General features: G+C 41.2%; 1 protein-coding gene across 1 annotated transcript in view; it reads left to right on the forward strand.

The window, feature by feature from the left end:
* The first annotated feature begins 857 nt into the window (after positions 1-857).
* LOC146973139 (uncharacterized) overlaps positions 858-18839 on the forward strand; it is a 72329-nt gene continuing 54347 nt past the window's right edge. Inside the window, exon 1 of the mRNA XM_085799416.1 lies at positions 858-2065. Within this exon, the coding sequence (XP_085655542.1) occupies positions 1955-2065 (111 nt within the window). The 5' untranslated portion in view covers positions 858-1954. The remainder of the gene's footprint in view (positions 2066-18839) is intronic.

The following is an 18839-nucleotide window of genomic DNA, read 5'->3' on the forward strand; positions in this document are numbered from 1 at the left end:
CTTGTTTGCAGTGCAAACAAAGACCAGAATCAAACAGTAATTTATATTCTACTCTATATGCACAAAATTATAATTTATCATTTTATTCTTCGCTGATTTAAGATAAGATAAACCAACTTTGTGCTGCACCACAACAACATTATGCAAAACAAATACATTGCTTTACAATAAATACATTAAATAACAAACATTACAGACATTTTGTTACGTGTTCTCTGCACATGATCCTTTAGTTTCCAATGATGAATATCTCCTTAAGTCTTTTTCCCAGTTTCTTTGAACTACCATCCTGATGCTTTTTTTTTTTTATCGATTCACATCATTTCTACTCTGTTTTGTCCATGAATTCTTGCTTGGACTTTCGACTTTGCATCAACTGGAGCTTCCCTTTCCTATTTGGTGAGTTATGATCTTATTTGCATTTAAAAAAGTCTTTATTTTCAACACCGTTTGTAGCTTTAAGCTGAGCAAACATTTTAAATTCTCTGTCATGTAGATTTCTCATATCGTAGCAGTCGATATTATCACTGATTAACCTGTCGTTCAGCATGAATCCGTGTTTGTTCTGTGTTTATTTTGGTTTTAAAACCATGAAAATGATGAGAGATGATGATAGTTTCCTCTTCACCTTTATTCCTCTCTCTGTGTGTTTCCTACCAACCAGTAGGTGGAGCTTGTCTCCTTCGGCTTGAGAGAAAGAGAGAAGGAGGGAGAGAAGGAGATGATTAAAAGAGAGAGAAGAAAGACAGCAAGAGGAGAGGCAGAGAGACAGAGAGAGGGAGAGAAAGAGATGGAGGAAGGAAGGGAGGGGGGGAGGAGAGAGAGGGAGAGAGAGAGGAGAGAGAGAGGAGAGAGGGAGGGATGGGGAGGAGAGAGCAAGCGTCAGCACTCCATGCGTTAAAAGGGCAGATGGTAACCGCGGGTAACTGAGGAGCAAACCACTCTGCTGGCCACAGAGCAAGAGATCAGCAGAGAGAGAGAGAGAGAGAGAGAGAGGGAGATATAGAGGGAGGGAGGAGAGCGAACACATGCAGCGCAGCGGAGGAGAGGAGGAGGAGAGGAGCATCTGAGAGGAAGCTGCACGCCTGCTCTGACTGAGAGAAAGACTGAGAGAGGAGGAGGAGGAGGTGAAGAACAAGAAAAAGAAGACTGAGTACTACTTCTCCACAGCACTAACAAGGAGGAGGCAGAGGGACGGAGAGAAAGAGAAAGACGGGAGAGACAGGAGATGGAGAGATATTATTAAGAGGAGAGGGGGAAAAAGTATCCCTCCCCTCCACTTAGAGAGATACAGAGACAAAGAGGGAGGGAAAACAGGAGGAGGAGGAGAGAGAGAGAGAGGGAGAGTGGAGGATAGTTAGAGGAGCTCCAAGACTGATCAATGAGCGGCTGAGATTTCTGCAAAGAAATTTAGACTCAGCAAGAAAAGACGGAGAAGTGAGAGAGCGAGAGGGGGAGAGAGGGAGAGAGGGAGTCAATGACAGGGAAAGATTGATGAATGAAAGATGGGAGCAAAAACATCTGGAGGGAAAAAGGACTTAAAGAGAAATATTTAACGAGAGACAGAGGAGTCTAGCGGGAGGGAGAGAGAGAGAGGCAGACTTGGGTACAGAGGGAGAACGGGAAGAATAAAAAAAACATTTAGAGTGGATGAGAGTGGAAAGAGAAAAAAAAGGAGGAGAATGAGGATGGGGAGGAGGAAGTGAAATATTTAAAAAGAGAGAGACAGAGAGGGGAGATGAGCAGAGTCAAGGAATCACCGGCGGAAACTTAAGAGAAGAGAGAGAATAAATCAGAAAACCTGCGAGCTCCTCCTCGACTTCACACACCAGAGGAAGAATGAGGAGAGCGAGGGAGAGTTGAGGAGGACAAAAGAAGGAGGACGAAACAGTTTTCATGACTTTTTCCACTCAGAGTCCACTACTTCGATAAAGAGACAAACAGACTGTGTCCAATGGCGTGCTACTACATCGTGATCAGTTCCACACACCTGCGAGACGGACAGCTCAGGAGCATCAAGGGGGTTTTCAGAGGACCAATAGGAACCAACGGACAGAGACACACGGTAAGGCCTCACTCTTCACCTCTTTTTATCTCTGTTTGAGTTTGAGACTTTGAAGAAAACACACACAACACAACACAACACAACAAACTCCTGTGTGCTTTTATTCTGAAAAGTAAGGGAGTCATTAATCCGCTCTGATCCTCTGGTCTTTTTCTGTGTGAGAGTGATTGTTCTGTTCTGTTTGGTTTTGTTTTTTTTATTTCCTGCATCAAAGAGGAGGCAGGAAGTCGTTACGTCTAAATCAGCATCACTTAAACTCGCTGCCACTCACTCACTTGATTGTCAGGTCCTTAATCAGCGTGTTTGCAGAGTTAATTAATTGCCACTTCCATTAGGTTAATTGACTCGGTATTGGAGGCAGATGGGGGAAGTGGGGGAGGTGGGAGAGTGGTTAGACCCCCCCTCTACTTACTCTTACACTAAGAGCTGCTCAGGCTCTTAAACATGTTTTGCCTTTTTCTTCCTCCGTGTTTGATGTTTGAGGTCAGTGAAATGTCAACAGGCTTGTTTCTTTTTTCTTTTCTTTTTTTAAATGTTTTATTTACATCTATCTTCAGCACTTCCTGTCTGTCCACACACTTCCTCCTCCATGCACATTTATTTAATTCTCTAAATGTCAATAAGATGCTGAATGAAGATGATTGACATGACACCGGTGCGGTTGGCTATACACTTAAACTTCAATCATATTTTGATGGTTTTTTTTGTTGTTGTTGTTTTGTTTTTCCTGACATGACGAATTAAAAAAGAAGCATTAAAGTGCATCTTATTGAAATGTGAATGAGAGTGAGTCCAGTGTGATGTGTGATGTGTGTGTGGGAAGATTTGAAGCCGTGGCCAGATGAGTCAGACGCTTCTTTACTTTTCATATCTTCATATCGTCTTTTTCTTTTTTCCTTTTTTTTATATCATCCTCGTGATCTAAACTCCAACTAAACCTTGCTCCTTCGTTCTTCCTGGTGAATATAATCACAGCGAGTCCTTGTACAAAAAAAAAAAGAGTTCCTCCAGTAAAAGAGGCACTGGAGGTTGTGTGAGGGCACAGCTAGTTGGCTCATTAAAGCACTTGCTTTTCCTTTTTTACATAAAATAAAATTAACTTTACAAATCAACCAAAAATACAAACTTTGACTGTTTTTACCATCGTTTAAAGTCTCGTTTTAAACCATTAGAGGTGAATGTAGAACAAGAAGAAGCGACGGCGGGCGGGAGGGCGGCTCGGTGTTTGTTCATATGAAGTCGGCAAAGTCGGATCATATTTCATTTTTACTTATGTCAATAGTTTTAACAGCCGCCGTAAATCATAAATTATGATGTGACACGTCACGGTGAAATGATGGAGCCATTCGTCTTCAGGTGCAGTAAATCACCACGGCAGCAGCAGCGGCGACGGCGGCGGCGACTCAGACCGAGCTGGGAATTAACAAGAGAAGACGTAACGACAGCTCTGACCTGCTCTGATTAAACCACAGCAGCAAAATGCAAAGAATCAAACTTTGAGCGTCGCTTCATGCTGCTTGTTAGAGCTTCAAATGAAGAGTAATGGTGCAGGTCCAGTTGTGATGTTGACACAGTTCATCCTGTCAGCTACAGATGCCAGATCAGTTAGAGGAAATAAAGTGTTTCTCAGCCTTTGGCTCGTAGTTGCTGCAACCTTTCACTGGTTTTTTTTTCTCTCTCCACTGAGGCTTTTGAGCTGAGTGTTCGTAATAAAAGATCCTGGATCTCTTCCACAAACACTCGCACTTTATTTTTTTTCCCTCCTCACAATTAAATGACACTTGAGTGAAGCGGCGGCAGCTCGGAGTAAATCAGTGAGAAATCAGTGTCATAAATCACTGCGACAGCAGCTGTGGCTCAGCCTGGGTTTGGTTTTGTTTGGTGTGGTTTAGTTTAGTTTGGATGATGGTTTAGTTTGGTGTGGTTTGGTTTGGTTTGGTTTGGTTTGGTTTGGTTTGGTTTGGTTTGATTTGATTTGATTTGATTTGATTTTGTTTTGTTAGTTTCATTTGGCTTAGTTTGGTGTGGTTTGGTTTGGTTTGGATGATGGTTTTGTTTGGTTTGGTGTGGTTTGGTTTAATTTGGTGTGGTTTGGTTTGGTTTGGTTTGGTTTGGATGATGGTTTTGTTTGGTTTGGTTTGGTTTGGTTTGGTTTGGTTTGGATGATGGTTTTGTTTGGTTTGGTTTGGTTTGGTTTGGTTTGGTTTGGTTTGGTTTGGTTTGGTTTGGTTTGGTTTGGTTTGGTGTGGTTTGGTTTGATTTGGTTTGGATGATTGTTTGGTTTGGTTTGGTTTGGTTTAATTCGGTTTGGATGATGGTTTGAATCTGATAAAATGTGGGACCTTATGGGACCGTTGTTGTCACGGTTACAGCAGTAAGCACTTGGTTAAGGTTGGGAAATGACGGTGATAATGAAAGTGCTGACTATCATTCATGATTTAGAGATGAGTTGTCTTCATGTTTGGAAACTTACATCAACACTTTAAAGGTTTATTTTGTGTTTACCTCTAATTTACACTCTGGTCTCTGGTGTAACACTTGTGCTCCATCTTTCAACAACAACAACATGTCTCCTCTGAACGTAACCCAGGCAGTTGACTGTGTCTTGATTTCTGTTCTGTGCTAAATACAGACAAAGTGATGTGTAGGTGTGGAGGCGTGGAGGTCGTTAGAGTCTCCTGACGGAGCAGCGCTGAGTGTTCGGGGTTGGTAATGTAATGGAAGTGTTACTCAACCCTGACGCCACAAAACAGGAAGTTAAGTCCAATGATCCACCCCCCCTCCTAAGACCTGAACCCTCATGGGCTTGTATCGTGTTACCTTGACGATGCCAAATCATTTGCATCCAATTCTGTGGGTTTGGGACCTCCGATCTGACACTCATTGTGCTTCCTTCACAAACTACACAAGAGACTACACACAAGCTGCGTTTACATTCCTGATCATTTCTGGCGGCTTTGTTCCTTCCTCTCATGTTTTGTTTGTTAACTCTTCTTCTTCTTCTTTCTCATCATTTCTTCTCTTACAATTGCTGGTTTTTTGTTTCTTTACGCTTATGGTCATCCTCTGATAACCAAGGTAACCCTGAGTGTAACTTTAGGGAAGTTCCCTCAGGCAGAAGTGTGAACTTTGCGGGGGAAAAAAAAGTGTGCAGGAAAGTGTCTGAGCCTTTCGTGAACTCTTTGGACAGTTTCCTCTGTTGCCCCTGACAACGAAGAGTCATCATCTCTGGAGATATTCGTCACATGAACGTAAACAAATGTATTTCTGAGCCTTTGTTGGAAACACACACACGTCGTCACACACACCGACGCTGTTGCTGTTCTCGGGTCTGAAGCTACTTTTCTCATTAAAGCCTGTCAAAGGGAAAAGTCAAAAATAGCCTCTCACATGCTAATTATTGTGCTTCATTAAAAAAGATGACAAACTAATGAAGCCTTTATCACACCTTTAACAAGGTAGAGCTTTCACGACTTGTTAAACGACACAAAACTCAGCAAACAGACGGTAAAGTTTCCAACTGCAAAACACAATACCATAAATAAATCCTCTTTAATTACCCGCAAGAAAGTGGAGGCATTTCAAAGGCACGTATTCAATTCCGTTTGTCACCTAATCCAGGAATAGAAAGCTTTATCAAGAGATTTAATTGGCGAACAACCACACATGACTATCACCAGTCACCTTGGATCCTCACAGCAAGCTAATTTTATCTCCCAAGTTTTTAAGCGCGGGCAGGTCTGATGAAATTGCATGAAACAATCACGTCTTTAAAAGATTTTCAAATAACATGCTCCATGCACGGGGGGGGAAAAAACGAGAAGAGGGATTGCATGAGGGAAACATGAGCAGAAACAGTGTGAAGCCAAATTAAGTGTAAAGTGAGAGCGCAGCAGATCAGTGGGATGGACGAGTGTCTGCAGTTTCCTTTCAACTTCTAGTGACTCAAAGTTCAGTCCCATGTTTATGCTAAGATGTTTTCCCCCCGAAATCTTCTCTTAAATAAACCATTTGAGTCCCTGAACTCATCACGTTTTAGCTCTGTTACTAAAACATAACGTGTATCGGGGATTCAGTTTGGCACCCTAATGGTTTGAAAAGCATTTAAGCAGCCTCCTGTTTGAATCCTGTGCATAAATGATTGTCATTATCACAGTATGGCTGTCTGGTAATACACATTCAAACGCATCATTATTGGTATGGCGCTTCACAGGAAACAGAGGTACAAAATGCCTTATGGAGAAAAAAAGTCAGTGGAAAGAAAGAAGTGAGAGTCAGGTGATCATCACCTGCAGAGAAAAGAAAAACAACGGACAAAAACAAGTGGGCAACATTTTACCACAGGAGATTTGTTTCCTAGTGTTTAATCTGTTAAATCCACCACTAATAAATCGCTTTAATCTGCAGATGATGGATAATAACTCGCTTGTTATTCCAAAATTTGTGCCCTTTGGTTTCTTTTTCTGGAGCTACAATGCACTAAATGTACCTACAGAGTTATAGCTGGGTTTCCTGGTACTGAAAAATATTTCTTTTTAAAATGTCCAATCATTGCTTCCCTTTCTTTCTTTATTCCTTCCACTGTACCGCCAGTGATATATGATTAACAATGATTCATGCGATTGAACTACGCTGTGAATCAGCGGCTGCACAAAAGAGGACAAAGAAAACTTGGAGAGAGAGTGAGAGATGGAGCAGGAGGAAGAGAGTTAGGGGAAGTCGGTTTTTCCTGAGGCCAGAGGCGCGCAGGTCTCTGACTGTGTGATGTGGATACAGGAGCTTTGAAATGTACAGTCGAGGTGATAAAGAAGTCTGAGTGATGCCCATAAAGATGTGTGCAGTGATGTAGGCAGCGCAGGACGACTCTCCCTTCAGGTTGCTGCAACATGCGAAGCACAGTTTGCATTCAGCACGTAAACAAACAGAAAAACAAACAGCTGAGAAAGTGATATGAATGTAAATAAATATTGATGCAGCGTTCCCTGACAGGTTTCTATAGAAGAGCGGCTTTGAAGCTCAGAGCGAGCTGTTCCGTTCTCGCCACCCTCTGCAGTGTCTGACCCCGCCTCCTAATTCCCAGCTTATCGTGATTAAAGATTGTTTTTATAAAAATAAGTATCTAAAAATCGTATAATTATAGAAAATATAGAGTAAAACATACAAATTCAGGTGGAGTCAGTTTGTGGCAAGACGACATCCAACCACCTGTCACTCAAACAGGCCACGCCCCTAATTATGCTTAACTTAATGAGAGTCATAGACCTGTGGCTCGTTTTCTTTGTTCCCGATACAATTGTTGCATTTCTCTTTTGGGTTGTTGGTCTAAAGTTGTAAACAAATACAATGCAGGAACCAATTGTTCTCTCATCGGTCAGAAATCTTACCCCGGAAAAAACAAAAACCATGGAACAGAGATATGAATGGGCCTGAAAATTAAAACCCAGCCCAGTCCGAACCGCGGTTGAAGCCTGGACCCGATCCGATCCGAGTCAACTGTATGTATTGTCGACCCGAACTCGGTCAAAAAAAGGACTGTGATTTCAGCCCACTTGTTTTATTCCAAATCTGCCCAAATGAACTGATCTTTGCAGTTAAACGCTCCCTGTTTTGGAACAACTGCTCCAAACAAGCCAGGTCTGAATTTATTGATAAAGAAGGGGTGGTATTATGCAAATTTCAAAACCTAGTTACATCACAGGAGGACAACTGAGAAAACAGCTCGTAAAACCACATGGATTTCAACCTAGGGAGTCTGAACATTACAGATTTTTTTTGTCAATTCTCACATTTTGGGGGCTGGAAGGTAAGACAAAGAGCCTTCAAAAAGTGATATTTCCATAATATGTTCACTTTAATGAGAGACAAAATCTGTTTTGAGGGACTGCCTCACTGTTGGAGACCCACACTAGTGGTCAGGAGAGGAACTGCAGGTTGGTGTTGGCTTTTATTTATCATTATTGGATGTCGCTGCTTATCTCAAACATGCAAAACTATACAGTAACCACGCTATAAATGAACTATCTGGGAAATATTTACCTACCTGATGCTACATCTCAGTTTAGCTTAACATAAAGCCTGGAAACACCTTGTTTGAAGCTAATGAATCAACCCACTCAGGCTTATTAATGTATAATCTCACATTTCTTTAATAAACTGCAACGTGTAAAAACGCCAGTGAGAGGAGGATATTTCTTCAGCTTCTCTAAGACTCCGCTACTGGTTTTTCTGACAAGTTCAGGGCGACAACAAGAACCCACTTCATGCTTGACCGTGGGTTTACAAATATATATATATATTTTTTTCTATTTCTAATTTTTCTTTGCTGAGCACTTTGAGGACGTTTTGAATGTGCTGCCATAAAAGCTGAGATTCAGAGTTCCTTCGTCACCTTGGAAACAACGATTGAAGAACACAATCTCACTACAAGGTCCCTCTCATATCTATTTTGGAGCTTTTAATCACATGTGACCTTGTGCAGAGATTATTTTCTCAAATCACTCGTGGGTATTTTAAAAACATTATGGTGACGGTACAAATATTATGATCCGAAAACCTTGGATGGATTACGGTCCTGAGAGGCCTCCACCCCCTCCACCCCCTCACATCCCCACACCCACAGTGTGAATGTTTCTGCATCTCTTTGCAGCTGTTGTTTCAGTCTGGGAGAATTTTTTTTTTGGAGGTAAAAAAACAAAAAAAAAACAGACGGCCCCTGAACCCTTCAGGCCCGTGTCCAGTTGGTCCATTCGGTAATCCATGCGTGCACTAACCCGACATCCCTGGAGTATTAAACAGGGAATGAAATGTTCTGTATCAAATGAAGTGTATCAGTGGCCATCTGTATTTTCTTTCCATCTCACCGGCTGTCATTCTGATTAACTCTTTTTTTCCTTCTTTTTGGACTGCAATGACCTTTTTATACAAAAGTATCTTTAATGTGAAGAACATCTGGATATAATAGTCAAGTCATTCAGGGATTCCCAAACTTATCCATCCCAACGGCCCAGGGAACATTATACAAATACTATGGCAAATATATTTAAAAAAAAAAAAAGAAACTTCTTACAATGTTTTCTTATTTTTATTGATCAAATAATTTGTATTTGCAACAGCCGGGTCTTTTCCTTGTCTATTTTTTGTAGCACCAGCTCGCTAGATGCTAACAAGCAAGCTAAATTTATGACCTGATAAATGATTGATTGAAGAAATACAATATATTTTATAATAATGCAAATTAACTGATACTAAACTACTGATCCAATTCAAACCTCTGCAACTTTATTATTTATTTGTCCTTTTCCATTTTTGTAGCATCTCTACCTGCTAGCAAACAAGCGAGCTAGTTCGTGATCTTATGAATGATTGTTTGAAGAAGTTTTATGTATTTTATAATAATGCACATGAAATAATACTAAACTACTGATCTAATTCAAACCTCTGCAACTTAATTATTATTTTTTCTAAGGATAGCCATCATAGTTTTGGCCTTAAATCTCATTTCCTGTAAAAAAATTCCAACACCTTGTTGTCGCACAGGTGAGAAAACACGTCTGATGCTGTCGGCTGATATCACCTCCTCTCTCCTGCTCTCACAAGGAAAACAAATCCTCCTCACATCCTGAATTAAATGCTTTTTTTTTATTTCATTTCATTTATTTATTTCATTTTTTTTTTTGCATTTTGTACCCTGATTGCTTGAATGAATGTACCACAGATATTTGGGCTTGTTGCCCGTTGTGTCTCTGTGTGTGATTATTCATGCTGTCATCACTGCTCATCTCAGGTGCTGCCTGGGTGGTCCAAAGTCTTCATTTATTAAAATCAGCAACAAGTGTGCACACAAACACATACACACACACACACACACACACACACACACACACACACACACACACACACACACACACACACACACATACACAAACACACACAATGAGGTTGTATAGGAGTGTGTGTGTGTGTTTTTATAGATCAGGTAGTTCACAGTGGCTCAGCGGCGACATTAATTCATGATAGCCCGCCAGCTGTCAGGGAATTTTTCACACCTTTCCCAATATCAGCAAGGCCAGAGTTGCGTTGCTATAGAAACATTGATTCCAGTAAGTTAAATAACATCAGATTCCTTTTCTGAGTATTTAATTCTCTCTGTGCCGTGATATTTTCCAGCAATTTATCTGTTTTGGAGGCTTCCTGTGCCGCGAGTGCGAAGTGCACAGTCGCTCCTCAGCGAAGTGACAGAAGAGAAGAGAAGAAAAAGCAGCAGTAAAAAAAAAAAAAAAAAGGAAGGGACTAGTTAACTGTGCCCTGGTTTATTTATTTTAGCTCTGTATTTAGTGCTGAGTGTTTTCAATTAAACCCACAGGTGCTGCTGAGCGTCGGCTAAGAGCATTAACGTCCTTGAAGCTGCCGGGTTATAGAGCAATATTCTCACTCGGTGTTTTCAGCTATTTGACATCAGGCCTAACAGCACCCAGGACGCTACTGCACCATAACCCACCGCCTCTCCGCCGGCAACGCTGTAAACCTGCAGGAGAGAGAGAGTGTGTGTGTGTCTGTCTCTGTGTGTGTGTGTGTGTGTGTGTGTGTGTGTGTGTGTGTGTGTGTGTGTGTGTGTGTGAGAGAGAGAGAGAGAGTGTTTGAGCTAACTTGCCAACAACATGGCTCCTCACTCCATAAATTAGCACCAATGAGGACACTGTGTGCATGCGTGTGCAATTGTGCATGTGTGTGTGACTAAAATGACTCTGCATGTGTGTGAGTGTGTGTATGTGCATGTGTGTGTGTGTGTGTCTTTGTGTGTGCAGTGTGCATGTGTGTGTGTGTGTGTGAGGAGAATCGGTCAGTCCGTCTGGGTTCGAGCAGTTACGCATGTGTGCGTATGCAAGCATGTTTCCCTGTTTGGGAGTGTTGTTCCATAGTGGTGACCGTGTGTGTTTGTGTGTGTGTGTGTGTGTGTGACGGAGTGAGGGGTGTGTATTCAGTAGTTGTGAGTACATGGTGTGCTTCACTGATGTGTGAAACATCAGCTATGACTATGAAGCCATCTGCTCCAAAGGGAGAGATAGAGTGCAAGAATGTGTGTGTGTGTGTGTGTACAGGAGTGTGTTTGCGTGACACAGCAGTGTGTGTGTGTGTGTGTGTGTGTGATTTTCTGACACAGTTTGACTACTTGGCTGAATGTTGATTTTGGTGCATGTGGGACATCATGGAGTTTCTCAGCCTGAGTCTCACTGCACTAAAATATCTCTTGAATCTTTTCACCTCTGGATCAAACAGTGTGTGTGTGTGTGTGTGTGTGTGTTTGTGTGTGTGTGTTTTCATGCGTCACGTTCACATCAGCTTCATTTCCTCTCCTGAGGATTCATGTTTATATTTAGATAATAATCTACAATAATCAGATTTTATAGGAAACATAATGTGTGGATTATGTTTCCTATTAACTTAATGAGGATCTGCTGTTAAATGACGTGAACGTATCAATGAATCCTGTTTGGTTTCTGATCGTTACTGATCATTAGCCTATTACTGATCAGTTTGTTATTAAACTGTTGCTCTTGTGTTGAGGTTTTTTTTTTGTGTTTTTTTTTTTGGAGAAGAAGGTAGTGTTACTGCCTCATGCTTTGTGCAGCCTCCACCCACCAGAAACTCCTCCTGGCAACAGCTGCTGTTAATAATAAATGTACCGTTTCATTCATTCAAAAAAAGAGAGAAAGTAAAAATATGGATTCAGTCGTGACTGCTGCGAATCTGTTTCTGAGGTCAGCTGATCAGGACTCAGAAAGTTTGTGTTTTTTTTGTCATGTGCGGTTGAAGACAGGGAGACATTGACTGATTGATTGATTACCTCAGAATAAAATGTTCTCCACCTCTGCTGTGCAAAATACAATAGAAAATAAATTTTATCCTCAAAATTTTAACATGTGCAACATGAAATGAGCAGGTAACGATTTATATTATAATTACACACCAGACAAAGAGACAATGTGACAAAGGAGGAAAATAATCATAAAAGATAAAGTCTAATGTGGATGATAAAAGTATTAATCATGGATGTATTTCTAAATGGAGCTATTGTATTTTATTGTTCCACTGATGATGGAAACGTGTCAATCACTGACTGTTAGAACATTAGGAGACTTACAGTAGAGAGATGAAGAAAACAAGTTACTTTATTACTTTTATGAAGCAGTAACTGGCCAAACAACTCAAATACTTCTTGATAGAAGTAACTAAGTTAAAATAAGCAATTGCCAACACTGTTTAAATCTAAGGAATACTACTAAGGAATATCTAATCAGGTAGGCTATGTTGTAACGACTGGTTGAGGCCACAGGAGCGTTTACACCTCCAGACATGAACCTGCTAATATAGATTAATACGCCACAACCATATAGATATATCATGCTTAAAAAAAACAAACAAACAAACAAAAAACAAACAGACTTGAATCGCTGCATTAAAGGAGAATTCCAGTCATTTTCTAAATGGCGCTCTACAGAGGTCCCCGAGTGCGACCATAGGAAAATACCAGAGAACAATTATTGTATGTGCAGCCAGGAGGACCTAGCTCTCCTCCTGCTAGCTGTGCAACACTGCAGTTAAACAGCAAAGTCATGGGGGCAGAACTTTAAAACTGTGACTTTGGCCTCTATAATGCTCAAAATATCACTACACATGCTTTGCAACATCCACCAGTTCCTTACCACACAACACTGACTGTGCATAAACTCTGTTAATATGTGAGAGCAGTGTTTATTGTGTGTTTTTGTCACGTAGCTCTGTTCATGCTGGCTTCCTTGGTAGACCTTACTAGTCGACTGTCGAGTGCATCGGTGCAGAAAGTGGAAGAAAGAGAATATGTCCGGATCCGATGTTGAAGACATGGAGGAACATTTTGAATTTGACGGTCGTGCGTGTTCATTCGAACCAGAATATGGAGATGAGGAGCAGTCTTCATTGATATGGAAACAGTCCTGAGCTCGACAGTCGACTAGTAAGGTCTACCAAGGAAGAAGAATTACTTCGCTGTTATATCTTTGCTGCAATGTAGCGCAGCTAGCAGGAGGAGAGCTATAGGTCCGGGCTGCACATATTTTTCTCGGGGCTTTTCCTATGGTAGCACTCAGGGACCTACTGTAGAGCTGTAGAGTGTTATTTAGAAAATGACCGGAATTCTCCTTTAACTATGAGAATATGGTTTAATTTGATTAGTTTTCCACCTCATTTCTGCTTCTGTTGGTTTGTTTACAACATCGATCATCATCCTCCGTCTTCGTAAAGTCATGTGGAGTCACTTGACTAAGGCAATTGGCTTTTACTGCTACTACTGTTGTACTGTTTTATGTAACTTATATTAGTTCACACAAACACCCGGTCCGTCCGTCACATTTTAAAACTCATTGTGGCCCCTGAAACAATAAGTATAGTGGCGTATCTTATGGAGTGAGTAAAGTGACACTGGAGTGAGGTTTCGGTGTTTGATGTTAGACTCAGAGATTAAAGACTGAGCAGCTGCTTCTATTTTTTTTTATTTTTTTTTATTTATTTTTTACAAGAGACAGAAAATTACAGATAAACTAAACCCCCCAAAGAGATAAATGTGATTTTATGAGGATTTTATGTTGTTAACATCTTTTATCTTTATAGATAAGGAAAACTGAAGGTCATTTCTTTTGTTTTGTTTTGTTTTGGATATAAACTTATATTATTCTGCACAGACGTCGTTATTGATTGACATAAACAGTTTGCTGAGGTTTGTGCTGATTTTGAAAAAGTGCAGCAGCTGATAAAAATCTTTAAATTGATAAGTTTATTAGTTTAAAACAACAAACAATATAAAGTGTTCTCAGCTTTTATACCCAAATGAGCATCGTTGTGGGCTTTTTTTTCTCCTTCCTGAGTCGTGAGTTTTAAAACGTTCTCCCCCTCCCGAGGTCACAGGATGTCACGCCTCGCAGGTTGTTTTGTGTGTGTGTTGTTTTGTGTGTTGCCCCTTTAAGAGGGAAAAAAATATAACTACACCTCCTCCTCCTCCTCCTCCTCCCTTAGAGATGTTTTTATTATTTCTTCTTATCTTTTTTTATGCAGAGATGTTCTTAATGAGTTGTGAGGGTGCTGAATGTTAAAGTATATATTTATGTAGCACGGTCGCTACTCGATTACCATGGAAACTGAGGTAGCATGTTGGAGGTGAGTGGGCGTCAACGCGACTTGGATGAACCCTGCAAATGTGGTGGGAGGGACGGAGAGATAGAGAGAGAGGGAGAGGGAGAGGGAAAGAGAGATAGATAAAGAGGGAGAGAGGGAGAGAGGGAGCGTGACAGAGGAAACAGAAACAGATGGAGAGAAGACAGAAACATTGTGAGACGTTCGAGGAGAAAGTTTTGTCGCTTTGAGAAGTTTTTGCAGGTTTCACTTCTGACTCCATGTTTCCTTCCCTCCTTCCCTCTCTTCTTTCCTCCCTCCCTTCTCCCCCTTATCGTTATTTCTACTCCTCCCTCCTCGTCTCATCCTCTTTTCTTTCCCTTCTCCTCTTGACATTGACAAACTTTGCTTCTTTTTTTTTCTTTTTTACCAATTTTCTTCCTCTCTTGCATCACTTCCCTCTCTCCTCCTTTGTTTGTCATCTCCCTCTCCTCTTTCTTCTTCTCCTTCCCCTCCTCCTCCCTCTCCTCCACCATCACCTTTCTCCTCCTTCAACAGGCGCTTTGCTTTGCTTTTCCACTTGTCTTTTTTGTCCTTCCATTTCTCTCCTTCATTTCCATTTCTGTATTTTCTCTGTTTCTCCTCACATTGGCAGCTTTTCTTTCAACTCACCCCCCCTCTCCTTCCCTCCCTCCTCCCTCCTTCATCCCTCCCTCCCTCCCTCCTTCCCTCCCTCACCTTTCATCATTATCTTCTGCTCCTCTTATCTTCTTCTCTCCTCCTCTCTCAGCTGTTTTCTCTCCTCTCGTCTTTGTCTCGTCTCCTTGTTTTAAACACATCTGCAGCTTTTCTTTTCATCTTTTGTACTAACACTCATCTTTTCTTATCTTTCACCCCCTCTTCCCTCCCTCCTTCGATTCTCCTCTTCCTCTTCCTCTCCACAAGACGTTGGCATCATTGCTTTCCAAGAATCTCCTTCCAGCGCCTCCTTCCTCTTTCTTCCTCCTTTCACCTTCTTCTCTATTTTGTTTACTCTTTTCCATTTCTTTCTTTCTTTTGCTCCTTCCTCCACTCCCTCCCCTTTTTTCCTCCTTCTCCCCACTCCCTCCCCTTTTTTCCTCCCTCCTCTCTCTCTCCTCTCCTCTCCTCTCTTCATTCTCAGTTTAGTGAGCAGTAAAAACAACGATAAAATAATAATAAAAACAACAACTGTCCCGAGATTATAAACCCATCTCCATCTGGATCTCTCACACACACAAACACATTCACGCACACACATTCACACACACACTGAGCTGAATAGGAAGTCAAACAGAAGGCCAATAAGACACGGTTGACTGGAGGCGACTGCGGTGAGCGTGCGTGTGTGTGTATATGTGTGTGTGTGTGTGTGTGTGTGTGTGAACACAGAGTGTATTCACCCCTGTCATTGTGTGATCCTCCTCAGCGTCCTCGCAGCCACAGGAAGACGAGATAAATCCTCAAACGTTCCCGTCGATACTCGAGGGAGAAACGTTTCTAAACCAAAGACACCTGGAGGTCAAGGGGGGTTGGGAGGGGGGGCGTTGGGGTGGCGACCGGTGATCGCCACGACGACAACGGCCGTAATATTTTTTGATCAGTATTTGCAGATTTAAAGGAGTCTTTAATGACTCCTCTTGTTTGAGTCATAAGACGCATCCGACTGTCAAGTTTTACAGCAACAAGTTTTAACGAATGACTTTAACCCTCCTGTTGTTCACCTGGGGCAAGGAAGGAAGGAAGGAAGGAAGGATGAAGGGAAAGAAGAAAGGAAGGAAGGACAAAGGGAAAGATTGGAGGAAACAAGGAAGGGAAAAAGGACGGAAAGATAGATGGAGGGAGCTAGGGAACAGATTGGGTCAAGAAGGAAGGATGGAAGGAAGGAAGGGGGAGGATTGTGGAAAGAAGGAAGGGAAAAAGGAAGGAAAGAAAGATAGAGGGAGGGAACAGATTCGTTCTAGGAAGGAAGAAGGAAGGAAGAAGGGAAAGAAGGGAGCAAAGAAGGAAGGGAAAAGGGAAGGAAAGAAAGATGGAGGGCCAATTGGACCAAAAGAGGAAGGAAGAAGAAGCAAGGACGAAGAGAAGGAAGGAAGGAAAGAAGGAAGGAAGGAAGGAAGGAAGGGAAAAAGGATTGTGGAAAAAAGGAAGAGAGAAAGGAAGGAAAGAAGGAAGGAGGAAGGGAACAGATTGGGTCACTTTGACCCAGAAGGACGACAGGAGGGTTAAGACATTATTACTACCAACCTTGAGTGTGTGTTTGACTGCTTGATGAAGTTAAAGAAGCAGTGGTGCAAAAAATGATCGCAAAAGGGGACACATCTGGTCACAACAGCCTGAGGGACACACACACACACACACACACACACACACACACACACACACACACACACACACACACACACACACACACACACACACACACACACACACACACCTAAGTACTCCAGCTGACACACTACGATAAGTAAATCCAGGTTTACACTCTTATCTTCAGTTCCTAAAAGACGTCGTCATACATACTTTTTTAACATCTTTATCGTTGCCATCTATAAAAAAAAGCAGAACTGATCAGCATCACGTCACCTTTCCACCTCTGATTGTCACACCTCACGTTGTCGTCTTTGTCTTTGTCGTAACAATTCTGCTCGATCTCGATATGCAAATTAAGTGGGGGAGGAAGAGGAGGAGGAGGAGGAGGAAGAGATGCACAGTGGCTATTTATTCCTCCGTCGTCATGGAAAATTAGCAGAAACACCTGCATCATCCATGTGATTTTTTTTTTCTTTTTTAAAAGTTCATCTATATAAAGAACAGTGTCACCCTCAGATGATAATTTACTGCTAAATGTGAGGAAAATCACGCTAACGAAAGAGAAATGAGATAAAGAGCAGCACGTGTGACTTTTAACGTACACAGCAAATAAATATTTAGAGCATTTTAAATCACTTTTAAAGACATACTTCAATTCTCGCTGGCTTTCAGATCAAGTTGAGACAGCAACTTGACTTTTAACCTGTTATCAGTTTTGCTTTTATTCATATTTTACCTTATTTTAAAAAGTTGTCTTAACTTTTATTGTTGATCTATGTTTTCTTACTGTTATTTTTATTTGCTGGCACTTGATTATATTTATGTTGTGCAGCACTTTTGGCAACTGAGGTTGTTTTAAATGTGTTAGCCTATATGAATACATTTAAGTTGATTTGAGTTGAATTTTGATGTGATTGGATCAGATGAAAATCTATAAATACTGTATCAATGGCATTTCTTAAGATATTATGTTGCAAAGAAAATTGGTTATCACAGTAAATTGTAGAATTAATCAGTAGATTAAAAAAAAAATCAATATCTCAACTTTTCTGTGAAAAAACAACACTGTGAAAACTACATATAGCCATGCAACGCTTCAAAGAATCAATATGATATCACGTCATAATATATCGCTCCAAGAATTGATAAGGTATTATATCATAAAATATCACAATGTATATTTTTTTACATCCCCGATATATATAAAACAAGAATTTGAGTGTTTCTTCTCCATTGACATTGAAACCGTAGTTTGCAATCAGATGGAGATCTATAAATATAGGAATAAAATATATAAGTTCTTGTGGCATTTCTCAAGATATTGTGTTGAAAAGAAAACTGATTATCGCAGTAAATTGTGGAATGAATCAGTCATTAAAAAAAAAAAAATTGATAGACAGCTCTATTTTTCCGTGAAAAACTGAAATCACAATGTGCAAAAACAGTCAAATTAATGATGAATTATAACATATAGACTTAAAATGACTTATAATTACTTACACTACTGACACTACGTCCACATGTGAACGCGTTATTCAGTTAGTTTTTTTACGATACATCAATGTAAACTTTACACATTTGTAAAGTTTGCATATTTATTGTGTGTGTGTGTGTGTGTGGTTCTGACCCGTTCTCACGTTTCCCGTGTCTCCCTCACTTATCTGTGTTCAGACGCTGTCAGCTCTCGTTCACTACAACTCCTCCGACAGCGTAAACACTGATGACCTGCAGATGCCCTTGCCCCGGGGCACGTCGGCAGCGTTGATACCCGAGATCAAACGGGTAATTCCTCCTCCTCGTCCTCGTCCTCGTCGTGCTCCGAGAGAGAGAGAGAGAGAGAGAGAGGGGGGGGGGGGGTAAAGAGAAAAGATGGTCAGATTGTTTTGGCACTCGCCGAGCCCCGGTCTAATGACACAGCAGACGAGCAGATAGCATTGATCAGAGTGACCCCTCTTTCTAAATCAATAGGAACGATCCCATCTAGATAACGTTACACACAATCAATAACACTCTCTCTGTGTGTGTGCGTGTGTGTGTCTGCTCTGATGACCTGACCTGTGTCTTGGTGAGGCTATACCTGTGTGTGTGTGTGTGTGTGTGTGTGTGTGTGTCTTAATATAGGCTCAAGATTGCATTTGTCTGTCTGTGTGTGTGTGTGTATATGTGCATGAGTTAGTGTGTGTTGGTGTGTTGATGTGTTGATATGTGTGTGTGTGTCTGTGTGTGTGTTGGGGGGCGGAGGTGGGGCATCTTAAGGTCAGACAAGGTGAAGCGTAATGGGACTCTGACCAGATCCAAT

Source organism: Trachurus japonicus, chromosome 15 (genome assembly GCF_045865225.1).
Source record: "Trachurus japonicus isolate A0001 chromosome 15, Traja_1.0".
NCBI lineage: Eukaryota > Metazoa > Chordata > Actinopteri > Carangiformes > Carangidae > Trachurus > Trachurus japonicus.